We start from the raw sequence: 17527 nt of genomic DNA, 5'->3' as shown, positions 1-17527 counted from the left end.
ATCATGACAATTATAATACATACAAAAAGTATATTTGATTATTATAATAAAATGTTCGAGATTTGATTTCTGTAATTCGATTAACATCTAAGTTTCTGTAAACAATTTTTAAGAAAGAAATAAAATTATATGAGAAATATAATAATAAAAGATATATAAAGTTATAGTCATTGATATATTTTATGTTGAATACTTAACACCAATCTCAATTGCTTCAGTTGGCTAAATGTATCGACAAAGATTTGAGTGATTGTGTTATCCTTTAAAATTCTATAAATTTATAAGCACATCAAGATCAATCGTTAATGAAGACTTAGACAAAACTACTTGTTATCGATAAACTTTCCACCTATTTGCATTGAAGCATACAACTAAAAATAGCATATTAATCGTCTAGCATTGTCAAATGGTTAAAATAACTAAATGACTAAATTGGTAGTTTATTAGTGATTATCATGGGTACGGATATATTTTCGCTTAATGAAATTTTTTGCATAGAAACATGATATTAAGAAATCAAATTTTAATTTTGATTTTTTACGCTACAGTAAAGCTTCTAGAATATATTAACAGAAATTTTCCCCCAATTTTTGGTAATAAAAACGAAAACGATAGTAAAATCTCCAATTTACAATCTCTGGAGGTTCTTCAATCCAGTAAACATCTTTTGGGATAAAATGCTAATTCTGTTGCCAGTTAAATCGCTAATGCACATAAAAGTACAAAATTATCCCTTAGTTTTATCAGTTTAATAAGAAAGATAATTCAAGAATTTTAATAATCAAGCAGATGTATTAACGGATAGAACACTTTAATCAGTCAAGAGTGAATTCGACATATACAATAGATTTATCAACTGATTTACAGTCTAGTTAATCTTTCCAAGCCAATAAAAGAACCTTCCTCAATTGATTGAATCTTATTAAACTCCAAATATCTATTAAAATATGCGAAAATTTATTAAAATTCTTATTATTTATAGAATAATTCCTTATATTAAAAGGAGGATGGAAGTTATTTTACAGATTGCGTAGCCGTTGATAGGATAAAAAGCTCGCATTCGATAATTTTCTTATTCCCGTTCCTAGAATTTTTCTAATTATATAAGAGATATTGTTAAAAAGAAGCTATATAGTAATGTAAGATCTAGGTAAAAAAATAGAGTCATGATTAATAACTAGTATTTCTTATTATGTCTTATATCCTTTTATTCTCACAAAGTTATAAGCTTCGATTGAGTTTCAGCTATTACAGTTGGCATGGTATATAAATTAGAGCTATGGCATTCCATCCTTTCCTTTTGGCAAGTGCAATACATTGCACAATCAGGCGTTTTACTTTGTATACCTAGAAAGTATAGCAGTGGTGTCGTATATTGTTACAAAATAGCTTTGCAACAAGGTAACATAACGTACGATCAATAAGTCGATTCCTTAAACCACGTATCAGGGAGCAATATCAACTCTTTTAGGAACACTTTTCTTAGACTAGTAGACTACAAAAAGACTTAGACGCCTCGTATCTTATGTTTAACACTAATCTTAAGAACTCCCTTTATTATACGATATATCGTATTTAAATACTCTTTTGCAATAGCAAAGGCATCCTAGTTAGTAATACTAAAGTTAAACCTGCTAATGAATCAGAAGCTAATTTTATCTACTGCTACCTAATGAAGACAAGAGAATTTACGGAACATAGACATCGAATGACTAATACAAAATTGTCAGACTACAATATATTCTATCACGGAACATTTCTATGATAATCTACAATCTACCATAAGTAAGTTACAATCACAGTGATTTAAATTGTAAGAAGTTTATTCTCGATTTCCTAATTAAACTTCTAATTTCAGTAGGCTGTATCTATATTATATATATCCACATAAACGCTAGTGCTATATTTAAACATCATATATCTAAATTAGAAACTATTAGAACAAGGGTAAATCAACAAAATTATCCTAACATAGATATTTCTACTCTAATCTAGATATTACAGTGTATAACACTGTAACCTACATTGATGTAATGTGATTCAAGTTGAAAAGGTTAGTGCAAATTATTGTTATAATATCCTCAAGCTTAAAATCATCATGGACATGAAAAACGATGATATCGAATATTGTAAATCATTATTAATACGAATAAAATCCTCGGATGGAGTTCCATCTTATCGCTGTCAATCAGTTAAGATTGTAACTAGTACTAAGCATATAGAATATTTAAAGATTTAGGAATAGTTTAGGGGCGTAATGAACAAACGTCTTTCGATCCGATTTATCTGGTATATTACATTATTATAACATTTTATCCGTATTTCTACTAAAATCTTTGAAATTAATAGTATACTTAAGGCAATAATATGATAATATGATAATAGCGGTATTGTGTAGTAATATTTGCATAACTGTCGTGATATAATTTCCGTGAGATAACTTATCTAGAAATGTGTTAGTATTTATTTATCTACGGCATTTTACGTATTTTTAATAGATAACTAGATAGACGTATAGTACTATCTATAATCTGATAATTATAATTAATCTTGATGTAGATTTACTATGAATTGACTGATTTTTCAATCAAGTTTGGATTCAGTTTTGTGCTAGAGAGACTAGTGGAGTTCTATTCCTCCTGACAATCTCCGATCGTCGGCAATTAGAGTCTCGTACTGTAGGAAGATGTTAGGAGGATAAACCTGATAGTGGGCATTTTACTTTTCTTCGTTGCAAATTTAAATTTGTAATAATAGTGCGTAGTATGCAACTTTATAAATAAACACAACATTTTCCTTATTCTACTCGCGGTTTTGCTTTACAAAACTGCTGTTGATGCAGATCAATTGATCTATTTACTATACTTATAATTTTGCGTTTGCCTACACAGTGGTAACATTGTTGCAAGTAAAACTTAAAGTCTATATTTATGGAGGTTAAATTTAAGAGAATTTTTCAATTTAAATTAACCTTTTGGTAAATTAATCAGTTACAGAATAAGATTGCTGTAACAGAGTTAATAAATAGGAATGCGATCATAAAATTTTAAGTCTTACCATAATTGGAAAAGGAGTAAAGCAGCACGTAGAATTGAAGCTTAATAATGAATTTTATCATTATATCGGTATTAATGTAAGGGCTCTCTTTAAGAAAGATTTGCCAAATAAAATAATCCTGTCTATAAATTTTGCTTGAAGACGAATATTATCCTTTCGAAGTAGGCTTGATAGGCTGATCGCCTAACTTAAGTTTTAATTTGGATCAAGTAACTCTCAGGAAAAATTATTTTTCGATACCAAATGAGATTTTGATTTCTTGTTTTCTTAAGTCATCTACTTCAAATCATTGGCCAAACCGGTACGTTTATCTTACATTCATATACCGTTTTTACACTATACAATAAAGAACGAGAAATTTGATTGATCTATTCGAAAATTAAATCCAGCTTTCTTCCGAAATTGAAGTTTGAGGTGAATTGAAAATTTTTAATCAAAATTTTTCTAAGCAAGAATAGATGTTAATGACTAAGCTAATTGAATTCAAATCGATGAATAGATACGCATACTATTCATTAATTATGAAAACCGGAAAAACATGGTTGTATCTTTTTTTATTTCTAGGTGATTGGTTCCACAGCAAGATTTATCTTCACTAGCCTTCTTAAGGATTTATTTCCAAGTGTTTCGCTTGGATATTGTAGGCGCAAATGGAGCGTTAAATGTATGATCTATAGGTAGATAACAGTATTTGAATTTCTTCAAGCTTTCCAAATCAAAAATAAAATATTTTAATGATAATTATTTTATTTCAATGGTATCAGTATCACAAATTAATTATATTTTATATAACGTTGGCTGTCTCGTTGTAGAAAGGCATCATTATACAGTATGATTAAAACTTGAACGATGCCATACATGTATTGATCAAATTGTTACAAAGACAACTGTAATAGCACCTGAAAAATATACGTACTGTGAATTATACATTATATAAATTAAATTATATTAAGTAATGTCAACTAAAATCATAGATGAATACGTTCACCAGGAAATTATAATAAAACAAGTTATAACATCTAGAACTATATGTTCACACGAAGTCTGTCGAGTTCATAGTAATTACTTTTTGAACAATATGATAATGGATAAGGATTACAGATGTAGTTTTAATAATGTATTTGACTGTACTTTTTTCGTGATAGACTTTAGCTGTCATTTAATCCGTTAAAATTGTTTATCTATTAATATAAGTTATTATAAAAATCTTGTTAATGCGTATCGACGTCGCTTTTATTAAATCCAAAAATTTTATTTTTAGAATAGTTCTCTTACATCTAGTAATTTACAATTTTAGCTGCATAATTGAGAGGTTACAATTGCGAATATTTCGTAAATTGTAGCTGAATGATTGAATATCATATAATGACTTGATTATTTTCAAGCTCATTTCCGGTACTGGAACTATAAAACTTATTCTTTACTAAACGAAGTGAGTATGAATAATACCCTAAAGTAAAGAATTATGACATATCTTGTGCCTTCGGCTTTTTTAACATAAAGCCTCAATTTCTTTACGCACATCTTGATTATCCAAGTTTTAAACATTTTAAAATGTACTTAATACTCCTTCCTCCTTGCGTAGCTCATATATCTGAATACGTTACATTTACGGAATAGTATAAGCTCTATCATAAAATACCTCTTATAATCGCCTATCGATAATTATAATATTAACATATTTAGCCATCAATGGAATTGGTCTTATTTACTTACAGTATACATCATATCTAGCTCTGCTATCATAGACAGCCGAAAATCGATTTAATATGTAACACAAATCAAATTATGTGGTGTGAGGTGCTTTAAAACTCCAGGAATAACTAGACGATAAATTTTTGGCCGATACAAATTAGCAGTTAGTTAGATGATAATCAAAACTACGTAATTAATCCTACTAAACCTTCATTGACTTCCAACGTCAAAAGTACGGTCTAACATCTTAAACTTCTGCTTTAGAATGAAAATTAATCAACACCTGGATAATTTAGTAAACTTATATAAGGCTGCCGTACTGGAACATTTCATTTAAATTTAAAAATTATGCTTTTAGTATTTAGTATCATCAAGGAAAACAATAAACTCTGGTTAAACTAGTTCGCAACTACTATTTTAATCTATCTATTCCTAACTTAAGAGTTGGTTAGCATTAATAAGATTTTATCCATTAAGTCTACACTTAATATGAAAGTAAGTTTTATTATAGCTAATCAACGGCAATACTACCGTGACAACAAGTAGAGAAGTATTTATCCATGGTAATTTTGCAGAGTTTAAGAATAATTTTGTCTAATGATTTTAAAATTTATTACATTAATCCATTTCCTAGGCTGAGAAAGAGAAAAGAAAGTGCCTGTATAACAAGCTAGTATAAGAATCCGCGGTTGATTAATATGGATACAATATAAGCAATGATGAAATTTTTACATAATCTAAAGATAAGAAATTTAATTTATCCGATATCCTGTAACGTATTATGATTACGACCCAACCTGTCTAAATGTATCACTTTTTTGTCCTAAAATTAGCTTAACATCAAAATAATTTGTGATTTAATCGGCAAGATATGGCACATTTGCTAAAAGTAATCCTACAACTATTATAATTAACTCCATCGAAAATAGATAGTTCTTGATATTACTAGACGAATTAATCTTGTAATAAAGTAAAATTTTACAAGTCATCGTAGTTCTTGTTATAATATTTTGGAGGGCCTTTATCATGCCATTGTCTTTTATCCCTTAAAATAGTCTCTAGTAAATTTATAATTTCAATAGGCCTTCTGTTCAATCATAGCTATACTAGAATATTTTGAGAATTCCAGGAGTATTTTAACTTTAATCTCTATATAGCAGATTCTATACTGTAGTTTAAATCAAAAATCAATGAGTGGCTACTATCGTAAATTGAGTCACCAAAATTAAATTTTACGTAAATGATCATTTCCAATGTTTCTAATTTGGCAGTTTCCTGTATTGTGTGTTATTCTATTACGGTGTTGAATAATGGAAGAAAAAATTGGTTTAATTACGGGTATTGTTCTCATTTTTAGTCATCGCTTAATTTAGTTTCATTTGGTAACAGATTCCCAATCTGAAGACTGTAATAATAGACGTATTTTCAGCTTGTAGCATTGAGCTGACATACTCTTAGAGCATGCCGCTGACACGAACTACCGGTAATCAAGATAGAGAGAGAAAGAAATTTTTCTTTAGTAGTTTCCGTAGACATTTTCTTATATTTCTACGGTGGTCTCAATACTCCAAAAACCTGTATAGATCATTATCGCGAATTGATTTTGCTAACTAATACCTATATTATTATTTTTATCTGATAACATCCTTTGATATTTTTGGAGAATAGCATTATCGATGACGTTATCTATTGTTTTATAGTTAAATTTACAATATTGTCTTTGAACTGAGAATTTAATATAAGTAATATTTTACGTAGATTTACTAAAAATTAGACAACATTTTAATAAAATTTGTGTTCAGTATATGTCTAGGAGAGACTAGCGGTGTTTCTGCTCCCCCTAACGATAGGTAGATGTTGGGAAGGACAAAGCTGACAGTAGACTTATCGTGTTTAGCCCTGGTTGTAATTTTAATTCTGTTCTGATTTTGAATTGAAATTTGTAACAGTACTGCCTGCCAGTGCTACCATAGAGGTAGGACTTAGTTAATGACTGATAGATCTTAGATCTTCTTCTAGTAGTCCTTGACTCAATCCACCAGAGATCCTATAGAAATGGTTCTGTTTATGCTAGAAATAGCTGCAACATATACTATGTTTAGATAATATAACAGATGTATATTTCTAGAGTTAGATTAATACCTATTATGGTGAGTGTTTGCATATGATATAATAAGACTATGTACTGTATTAATTGGATAATATTAATTAGTGTTCTATGGTGACAGTAGGCTCTTTAATTTCGACATAAAGTAGTAATACGAGTATGTTATCAGCCTCGGATGATATGACCGGTGTTTCATGGTTTGCGCAAATAGAGTTGCATAAGAAACGTGTTAACAGTATTGAATCTTAATTTAATGCACAAAGAAATAAAAGTTTAATCATGATTAATTTATTGCTTACGCGTAAGGAGACGGTCTATATTTGCCTTGATGTGAAGTTTGAGTAAAAGGTTTATAGTTATCACGAAGTAATGATCGTGAAGAATACTTTACAATAAAAGAAGACCAGGGAAATACGAGTGCGTCTGATGTATCCTTGTCACAAGAATATATACCGTACGCTTATAGATAGGCGTACGTATATCGACGATATACATAATGATGACAAGTGTAAACGGATTGAAAAGCTTTTGTTATCCGTGGCGATACGTATAAGCAGAACAATTATAATTATTATGAGCTACAGAACAAGAAAATAGACTAATTTATGTATTTCATTATAATTATCGATTACAGTAGTCGAGCTAGGATAACTTGTATAATTCAATCTCTAGTGTGTAGAATTTCTTTCTACAGAAATAGGTGCATACTTTTATGAAGATTTTTGTAGTAAAATTCTCAAAATTTTAAACGTTTAGAAAGAAGAAGGTCTGGTGAATTTGTTTATGCAGTTTATTTTAGTGAAATACTAGCCTTCCACTGTTTTTTTTGGACGATGAACAGTGTACCCTTAATTCTTCTAAAAATCGCCATTTTACGGCAATGTATAGTACAGTACGAAGCTCATTCTGTACAGTATTACTTTTCTATGTACTGTAGCCTTTTGTACATACAAGGTGTAGAATTTCTTTTTAGGTAAGTCAGTGAATATTTTTATGATTTATTTTCGAATAAAACCCATAAAACTGTATATCTGCTTAAAGATTTGATCATTTTATCTGTTTTTTTTAAATCTAGATCGAATTTCTACACCCTGTACTGTACTACAGTACTGTACAGTACAGTACAGTACTGTACCAGTATCAACCTCACACGTAACGGTACGGTACCGTCAAGTCATGGGTACAGACAGTACGGAGTAGACTGACAGCGTACAGATGGTACAGTCAAAACGGAAAGTGTGCTGCCGACGATCAGGCTTGACTTATGCGTTGCTGCTAAGTTGGATTGCAGAATCCTTCTAATTTAACTTATACAAGCTAAGAAAAAGGTTGAAATTAACCACATCAATGGCGACATTTACGAGATTGCAGGTATTAAAATGACTGTCATCAACTAGAATGTTCGTACTTATCTAGAATAGTAGGATTACTGGTCTTCAATTTTCAATCATGACTCAAAATTGAAGTAAGCACTTGGACATTTCTCGTTAGTAATGGAGTTAAATAGATCGTATTTTGTCGTTTTCAATTTGCAGACTATTTTACGATTACAAAGTAGAAGAGGGGTCGTTGTAGCATCAGCTTCCAAGGCATCTCAAACTCAGTTCTTAGCAATTGCAACGGTACTGCCAAATCGAAGTAAAGTATCTTCAGCTTACACTAAAAAAGATCCATCAGTTTCTGATAAGAATCGCAAAGCCAAAGCCAAGCAAATGGAGATGATCGATGATGCATTCCTTCGCAGTGGCCTAAGTAAATCGAGAAGAAATCTCAAGAAAAGACCTCTTGTCATAAGTACCTTAGGTGAATTGAATAGACATAGGCTATTTTAATTGTTTTTATGATTCAGAACTGATCCACCTATCATCAATTCATACATCTTAAAGGAAATTAGTTTATACAATATTAATATTGTTGCTTCGCTAATAACGCGCATTTCCTTGTCTGTATGCCTCCTATTTTAATAACTAGGTCAAATTATTGATCCTTATATCCCTCTATCTAAGAAAAACTTTTTCCTATCACCAACGGTCTGTATTAGAAATCAGATAGAATACTTGACTAATTCATCTAAGACCTTCGCTCAATTAGAGCACTGCAATTTATGTTGTAATACGCCAAATTTTCGTAACGTAGACAGTATTGATAACTAAATGTACTCATGTTATGCCTGGTAAAAAGCGTAAGTAATCATACGCGTACTTTTCAATTCTTAATGCTAAAAGGGCTTGAAGCAGAGATGGCAGGCATTTAAATCATTTCTAAAATCGACCTACTGGTACGTTTTGCATATTATAAATTCCATTTATGCTTTCCGTTATCTATACTAGAATGAATATCATTATTCATAAGGTTGAGTAATTCATGTTAATTCACAGCTAATATCAATTTCTTGATCAATCTTGATGTATAAAGCGTGGCTGTTATTAAAAGAAAGGCTAAACCCTTCAATATCTCTGATTTTAAACTGCAAGCTGAGAAAATATATATTGCCACAAATGAAGCTTTAGCCAGGTATTTACTTTAATAAAGTAACCACATTTTATTCACCTCATAATAAAAAAGTTGCGTAATCAATTTACTTGTTTTATACTTAATACTCCAGCCAAGATAAAACCAGATTACATACATTAACAACAGAAATAGCATTTCATGTAAGTTTAGAAATTAAACATTTCTTCCATAAGAAATTATTCATTTCCGACTGTATCAATAATATCATCTTGTCTTTACAAGGAATTGAGGAGTGCATTCAAGAACAGACAGATAAAGTGGCAATGCTTAGGAACTGCTTCTGCACCACGTATTATTAACATTAGAGTTATACCCTTGGAAGATAAGACCAATACGTTTGCCCAAATCACTGTTAAGTTACAATTAAAACAGGTTGGTGAATTAAATGTACAATCCATATTTAGACGTGGTACTACACATGCAAGTGTGTCGGATTTAATGAAATAATTTGGATCTTATTCTAATTTAAGATTAATTCTCTATTTTATTCGATACAAAACGCATAGATTTTAGCAGTTTACGATCAATATAACCGTTTATTGACTGGAAGTGAAGATCGTTATAAACAGCCGACGGAGTATGTCGTTTTTGAGAGACATCTCGCAAAGCCTAATTCGCCCTGGCGAATATGTGGAAAGATTGTACCTAACTTCGGTAATCCCGATTCTACTGCCAGTGGTAACGATCAATCACATATGACCATGGCTGCCGCCAGCTAGACGGTCGATGACTGCGTCTATCTAGGGGTATAATATTCTTTCTGCAATCAGCAGTTCTGTTGATGTTATTGACATTAGTATTATCACGTCAACCTGGTTATTGCTACCCGATCGCAGGCTACTTTTTCAGCTGTGTGGCATACATAATCCAATAATATCAAGAAACCTGTTTAAAGCCAACCAATTTGTTTCTTGAGCAAAATTATAATTCCAATGTGTATTATATGAATTATTTGATGATAGACTTTTCTGTTCAGTTATAATAGTAAAATTTTGCAGTATCTTATCCGTGAAAATCAAAAGTATTTTAACCTAATTACTATTGCCATACGGTAACTGCTAGATTGAACTAAATAAAATGCTATAACAATCGATTTACGACAATCGTAACAGCGGACGCGTTAATAATTCATACAAGCTGACAACCGAGAGAAACTGAAATGAGGAACTTAAAGCTTGGTAATTTTTTTAGCAAATGATTCGGTTTCTGCGATTCATTAAAAGATCTCCAAGTAAATTTTTAATCGTCGCATAAGAAGGTACCAAGGTACCTTGATTAAGTCTATTATCAATCCAGGCTAGCAACTCCACATATAATAACATTAGCCATCTATGTACATTAGCCAATCTAAAACATTAATTCATACATTCATACATAATAATTTATTGGTAAAGATGATAAAATATTTTATTTATGTCTGGTAACTACGTCGTCGGACAATTGAATTAAAGCATTTCTTTCCATTGATTCTCCTAATTGAGATATAAATCGGATTGCTTCATCACGATGGAAGCAAGCTAGACGTTTAGTTTGATCCATACCATCGCTCTGTACATAAGAACATTCAATGAAAACAGTTAATATTACGAGGCATTTAGAGCGATCCTTCGTTAACATCTACCTAATTACAATATGCACATAAAGCAGACACCGTATTACCTATGATAGATGCAAAATAAATTAATTAATACCTGATCAACTATTTCACGAGCTCTCTGTACGTCACCGCTTTGAGTAAAACGTCTCATAATCATAGCATCTAGTTCTGGAAACTATAATTTAAAAATTTTCCCCCAAAATTAACTTTTCAATATTGACCGACCAAAAATCAAATATCAACAGTCGCACAAGAAATAGCAACGACATAAAAATAATTAAATTATACTAATAGTTAAAAGTACCCGATCGCATGCATATAGCACAGGAGCAGTCGCTAATCCTAATCGGAGATCTGTCGATGTTGGCTTGCCCATAACATCATCAGATGCGATAAAATCTAATAAATCGTCTATTAACTAATAAATTTAATGTACACCAATAAGTCCAGTGTTGAAATTAGAATGGTAGATCTGAAATGATCTAAAATCACATTTTAAGAATCAAAAATATTCACCTGAAATGATATACCAAAATGCATTCCAAAATTGAAAGCAACATCATGTAAGAATTGATTTAGGGGGTCGGCTAGTATGGCAACCTGCGAACGCAATCATAATATGATAATCTATGAACCAACCAGCCATCAATGCGTTAAGTGCAATGCCTTAAATTTATAATCATATCCTACTACAGGATTAATGCAGCAATTCAACCAAATTATTCTCAATAAATTGATTGATTAATTAATCCAACTTACAGCTTTACAACTACAAGCCATCAAACTAGCGGTTTTTCTAAAGGTCTTTTTAATATAATGATTAAATCGTTCGCCGCGATCCTCTTTAGATCCTAACTGCATGAATTCACCTAAACCGATCGTTATTGTACGCGTATATAAGAATTAATTTAGACCATCACGTCTATTCTATCCCAGTAATTAATTTCAAATGTCAGAGTGATAGCTATTTTATAACCTTGCACAAGATCGTCTAGTACTTGTGATAGTACTATAACAACCCTTTCGTTGCGTAGCTTTGATAAGGCAACAGTAGCTCTTGATAAGATGTAGTCACCGGTTAAAATAGCCTATAATATGAAATAATAGGAAGTAATGATAAAAATCGTTGTAATCTGAAAATACTATGCGGAGTAGAAAGGCTTGATCTTGAATACAGGTCTAATATAGTAAATCAACGATCAGCAAAGGAGAATACTACGATACATTATAAGGGAAAAGCTGTATTTACCTTTTTTTGACCCCATACCGAATTGATGGTTGGTTTGCCTCTTCTAATATGGGCGGCATCGATGACATCATCATGAATTAAACTGGCTGTATGAATCATTTCTGAAATTACACCAATAGCACTCTGCCCTTCTGTCAATTTACTGGAATGATCATAAAATAAGATGTACAGTATATTAGCATCTCACTGGTATCATCATAGTTTGCTATAGTTTAGAGCACAAATTGGTAGATATGATTTACTTGTTGCAGTAGCCTAAAGTGTAATGCTACAAACACACTACAGTGATGATACATTCCTGAAAAGACAGTAAATTTATAATGGTCTTGTCCCCAAAATATAAATAAATATACGTCATTAGCGTTTACCAACTTGTCCACTAGATTATATGCAGGCGTATAATGTCAGAAATTACACATGATTATTGCAGTAAAGAACATTGTCAACTATTACACTTATATTACTCATTTGCTAAACTACTACAGCAATTATAGCTCTATTCCTTCATTGTACAAGCAATCACTGCAAGCTTTATTTTTGTTATCCATTCAGAGTAAAATATTCTGTAAACTGAATCTAGCATACAAATGATCGTTCCCACGATTCATTTGTATATCCTCTACATACTCGTATGCATTCAATGATCTGTGCCGTTGAAACTAGTTTATAGATTCGATCTGGAAAGTTTAAGGTAGCTTTTATGAAGCGTTTTACCTCTCTTTTTTTGGATCGGTATGATAGTTGCAAGCTCTTGCAGTCAAATAAACTAGCATTGGACGAATTTGTTTACCACGTTCATCAAATAGATAGTTACTGACTTCCCGCAGTTGAGGTAACATAGTCACTAATTCCTAGGATAACACAACTGCAGTTAAGTTTCCATTCGAATTTCAATACAAGAGTAATAAAAGCAATATAATACGTAAGCATAGTACTCATGCAAATGGATATTTTTGTACAAACCTTACGAATATTAGTTAATAAAGTTGTTAAATCTCTATTAAAGCCAGTGTCCGGCTGTTGATATTTTCGAGCATTGCTGCTCAATCTGTAATTGATATACGCGTATAGTTGGTAAGATTATATCTAGAAGATATAATTGTGACAATCACAGATCCTAGAAACTCGAGTGTCATGCCATCCTTCACTGAATAGAGTGCCACAAGTAATTTGTACAAGTAGTGGGGATTTTTGATACAACAGTACTTGATATTAATCATACTGGTATATATACAATATAAATCCTGGATGACTTTATTTCCTGATTGACTTGCTTTTGTGTCTATCTACGTTTGTATCCCATCATAACGCCATTTAATTGACACACTACTTTTTGATCCAACTTTACAGTGGCTGTCATCAGAGAGGGCAACATAACATGAGTCTCTTATTCATTTTACTAGACTTACCGATTTACAAGTGTACGGCTAAAGACATAACATGCTAGACCATAGTGGCTCTGTACAGATTGAATAGAAAAAGAATATGAAGACAAGACTTGATCGTTTGATTGTAATTATTTTAACAATTACACCAGGCCATTGAGTACACGTATGTTGTGTGGTGCACATATAATGATCGATCCTCTATACTAATCATAACTCTAACGACTGTTCTTGTACAAGCTGATACTCAATAAATTCAATAAGGGATCGAAGGGAATAACGAAATACGAGAATAGTCTACAATCGTTGTTACTCTATGCTGTGATTGAATCACAGCTCGCCACAATCATCATAATTGATTGATTGATTGTACAACGCAAAGATAGCTGCTATACCTACCTATACGTACGGATTGATGTATTCGAATAGTAGATAACAGTGCAACACGGACCGATACTATGTACTGTACAACTGTAATTTTTTGAATGGTCGCAGATGCAAGACCTTCACTGCTAGTAAAATTCTTTCCAATCAAAGTACAGTTGTGGTCTACTCAAGATAGAATATGAGGGTAACTAAAAAGTTCTCCTTTCAGACATACCTGATATTCGTTGGGCATTGATCTACACAAGCGCATGCCATGCTTGGAGAAGGAGATCAACCAACTGCTCATTTCTCGTCCTATATTGATTGATATGATATTGAAATGGTTACTTTGTAATGATTGAATTCCAGTGTATTCCGTTGAATTCTTGAATCATAACGATTACTGTACTATCCGCCTTAATTGACTATCATTATTCTGAGCATCAGAGAGTACTACTAGATGCTTTTGCTGAAGTTGTCGACTAAATTGTCTGGCTGCAGCCGAAGCTGTACTAGCAACTGGTCCCACAAGGGCTTGGCGAGCACATTTACCACATTCAACAGCAATCTTTGTATTACGCAATCTCCCGATCAGAATGGGCATGATACCGTACAATACGGTAGCTGATTCTGACTACAGTACAGTACAGTACGTACACTGTACTGTGTAAGGTACTAAGACAAAAGGTGATGCAAGATTTGTTAATGATCCTACAGTATACTGTCCACTGTACAGTTACTCTCTACTGTACAGTACTGTACTATACCATACCTTCTCTCTTTTTAGCCGAGTAAATCTGAATCTTACCGGCAAGATTGAACGCAGTAGTCCATGACTGTACGCTAGAGATCCTTTTTAAGGTCTTTGCCGTTTTACGACATAAGTTCATACTGTAAGTCAACAGATAGTGTCAAACCAGCGACTACTAAATTATGTGCATCGATAGTAGTAGTCCATACTGTACAGTACAGTGTGTACAGTATCCTGCATCAAGATAAGCAGTACTATGTACTGTACAGCGGACACTGTACACTGTACATGAGAACGGTACGGTATCGGATCGGCCTGGCCCGGCCCGCCACCGTCCTCAAGCCTAAGCACTTTGAGTAGTGCCTAGTCCATTTATTCTCTTGGTACAACTGACTATTGGATGGTCGTTTTACTGTATTATAGTACTGTTGTTATACGTTGTATTGTAGAAAATCAACCTGGCAGGCTTTGGCTAACAATGCAAGTGCATTACAAGGGTTGGGTTCAGCAGCCTAACTGGAGTATAGAAAGGGCCATTTTTGACGCCCGTCTCCCTTTTGCTAGTCTCTGTTTTCAAACTTCTGGGGATCCCGACACAAAAATGTACCAATAAAGGTCGCTGTATTGTAGTGAATCATTGATACACCATCCCTATTTTCAGTACGAGTTCACCTGAGCTGGAACACTGAGGTGATCGTTGATTATTGTATGTTATAGCTCATAAAAATCAAACCACTGACGAATTATAAGAAATAGCTTTAGCGACTCGTAGATTACATCTGATTCTGATCCCCAAAGCTCTTAACTCATCCCATCTTTCCATCTTCAACTCTCTACTGCCAAATTGTTATTGTTGGTGGTGGACACTGCACACAGCTAGCTAGCCACCGACAGACAGCTGGACCCCTACTGTAGTAACTGTACTAAACTGGTCAACCAGTTGTACGGACACTAGTACAAACTCGACGCCCCCTACCAGTATGAAGTTGAAGAGTGAGTGAGTCAAGACCCGATACACTACGCTTGATATCGACTGTACTGACTAGGGATTGCACCTGGTGTTTCCACACGCGGGTAAAATACCCCGGGCCAATTTGGATAGAGTGATGGTTTGAAAGGGGGTACCCGGGTGCCCAGTTTGGCACCGGTTGCAATCCCTAATAATGACTCTTGGAAAGCGTCGAAAACAATAGCCAATCACTGGCTTTCATTGCTACCAACGTTGACGGCCTATCTACGCGTCAGCATCATAAGCAAGATGAAGTCGCAACTGCAAGTGGAGCCTATTGACATGGCAACCGGCCGGAATTATTTGTAATAATTCACTTTGCAACTGGTTTTTCTCGATCACTCTACACAGGCAGAGATCGAGCTTTCATCAACGTTGCCTAGACAGTGAAAATTTCCCTTCTTCTACGTAGGTATTACGCATAATTTTACCTTGGTCGACTTCGTCATGGACGGAATGTGCGCCAATATTCACATTGAAGATCATAAATCATTATTATTATTATCATTATTATTCTTTTTCTTCATCATTACATTCATTATTCTTCATGACGGCAAAAAAGGCTCATTTCCACTCCTATATGCTTCAAAAATGCCTCTTTCCAATAGCATGGTTGCCCATTCCATCCATAATTGATCGATGATGATAGTCACATGTTGGAAAAGAAAAAAAATGAACTTGACATCCACTCGTTGATCACTTTCTCCAACGACAGTCCAAGCGATTGCTTTCTTTTGCCAAGGACTTGTTCATTCGATCAAACTTGATTTCTGATAAAATAATGCAAATGGGGACAGCTATAATTTATTTTTATCGTCATTTTTTCAAACTATTATAGCATAGTTGGTCAATATTGTTCAATTATTTTCAAATTTCTGCCTATATTCAATGGTCAACCTGAATAATTACAACAATTGCTGTAGCCAAGAAAGAGCAATCAAGGATTATTATTTTTGTTATTGTTCAATATTATTAAGTTAGTGTTGAAAGGATGGCACGGATTGCACGCCTAGTTGCAAGTCTTTCATACAGTACTTGCTATTGAGATACTTCTCATGTATGTTGAACATGCTGCACTAATCACTACCTGAATGCTAAACAATTCAGTTGCATAGCAAGCATTGGCATAATCTTATAATGAGCAAATAATCGCTCATGGTCATCATTTCGACCATCCACACATCTCAATATAGTGCATTAATTATATAGACTGCATCAATACCCTTCTTAATTCGTTCGGTCTTCTTATTTATTTCTCTTTACAGTTACCAAACTCGTTACTTCATGATGATATGGAATCCGAAGTTGATGTCGATCAAGAGCAATTTTATAACTTAATTCGTGAATATGTGGTAAGAGGAAATGCATTGTATACTGCTGCTTAAATACTCGTATAGCCATCAGCCTCCAAAAGATGATGCCAGTTTTCTGTAACACTGAAATATAGTCATGGAGGCATATTGTATCGTATATGTAGAAAGCTTATTTTTCTCTCGGTAACACTAATAATAATAATAATAATGTATCAATCGCTACCTATGTTCTACTACAAACTTGAAAATAAGAGCTATATTGTAGTTATAAAAACACACATCCAAAAGAGATAAATGGAGCATTGGGCTCATGTGAAATCGACTACGTACAGTACTGTCTATCCACTACTACTGCAGCTGCTAATTTTTCTTTCTTTGACTTCAATTTTAATAATTAGAATCAATATTATCTTGATTCTTTACACGTATGCATCGTAACTACCTTATTAACTAATAATTTCAATTTCATCTTATTACTACACAG

General features: G+C 32.9%; 2 protein-coding genes across 2 annotated transcripts; one reads left to right on the top strand and one right to left on the bottom strand.

The window, feature by feature from the left end:
- Nucleotides 1-8206: 8206 nt before the first annotated feature.
- Nucleotides 8207-10092, top strand: TRIADDRAFT_53791 (uncharacterized protein; the record flags this gene model as incomplete). The annotated part of the gene is made up of 8 exons (XM_002110097.1): nucleotides 8207-8230; nucleotides 8395-8662; nucleotides 8831-8889; nucleotides 9085-9137; nucleotides 9275-9373; nucleotides 9465-9513; nucleotides 9596-9745; nucleotides 9880-10092. 8 exons carry the CDS (start codon nucleotides 8207-8209, stop codon nucleotides 10090-10092), a joined length of 915 nt encoding a protein of 304 aa, XP_002110133.1.
- Nucleotides 10093-10780: 688 nt separating this feature from the next.
- TRIADDRAFT_20625 (uncharacterized protein) lies at nucleotides 10781-13058 on the bottom strand (the record flags this gene model as incomplete). Its single annotated transcript, XM_002109564.1, has 8 exons — nucleotides 10781-10921; nucleotides 11065-11145; nucleotides 11275-11388; nucleotides 11487-11570; nucleotides 11730-11839; nucleotides 11947-12058; nucleotides 12220-12361; nucleotides 12934-13058. 8 exons carry the CDS (start codon nucleotides 13056-13058, stop codon nucleotides 10781-10783), a joined length of 909 nt encoding a protein of 302 aa, XP_002109600.1.
- Nucleotides 13059-17527: the final 4469 nt, after the last annotated feature.

This window comes from Trichoplax adhaerens, genomic scaffold (assembly GCF_000150275.1).
Source record: "Trichoplax adhaerens TRIADscaffold_2 genomic scaffold, whole genome shotgun sequence".
Classification (NCBI taxonomy): domain Eukaryota; kingdom Metazoa; phylum Placozoa; class Uniplacotomia; order Trichoplacea; family Trichoplacidae; genus Trichoplax; species Trichoplax adhaerens.
This window is presented reverse-complemented; position numbering and strand designations above follow the sequence as displayed.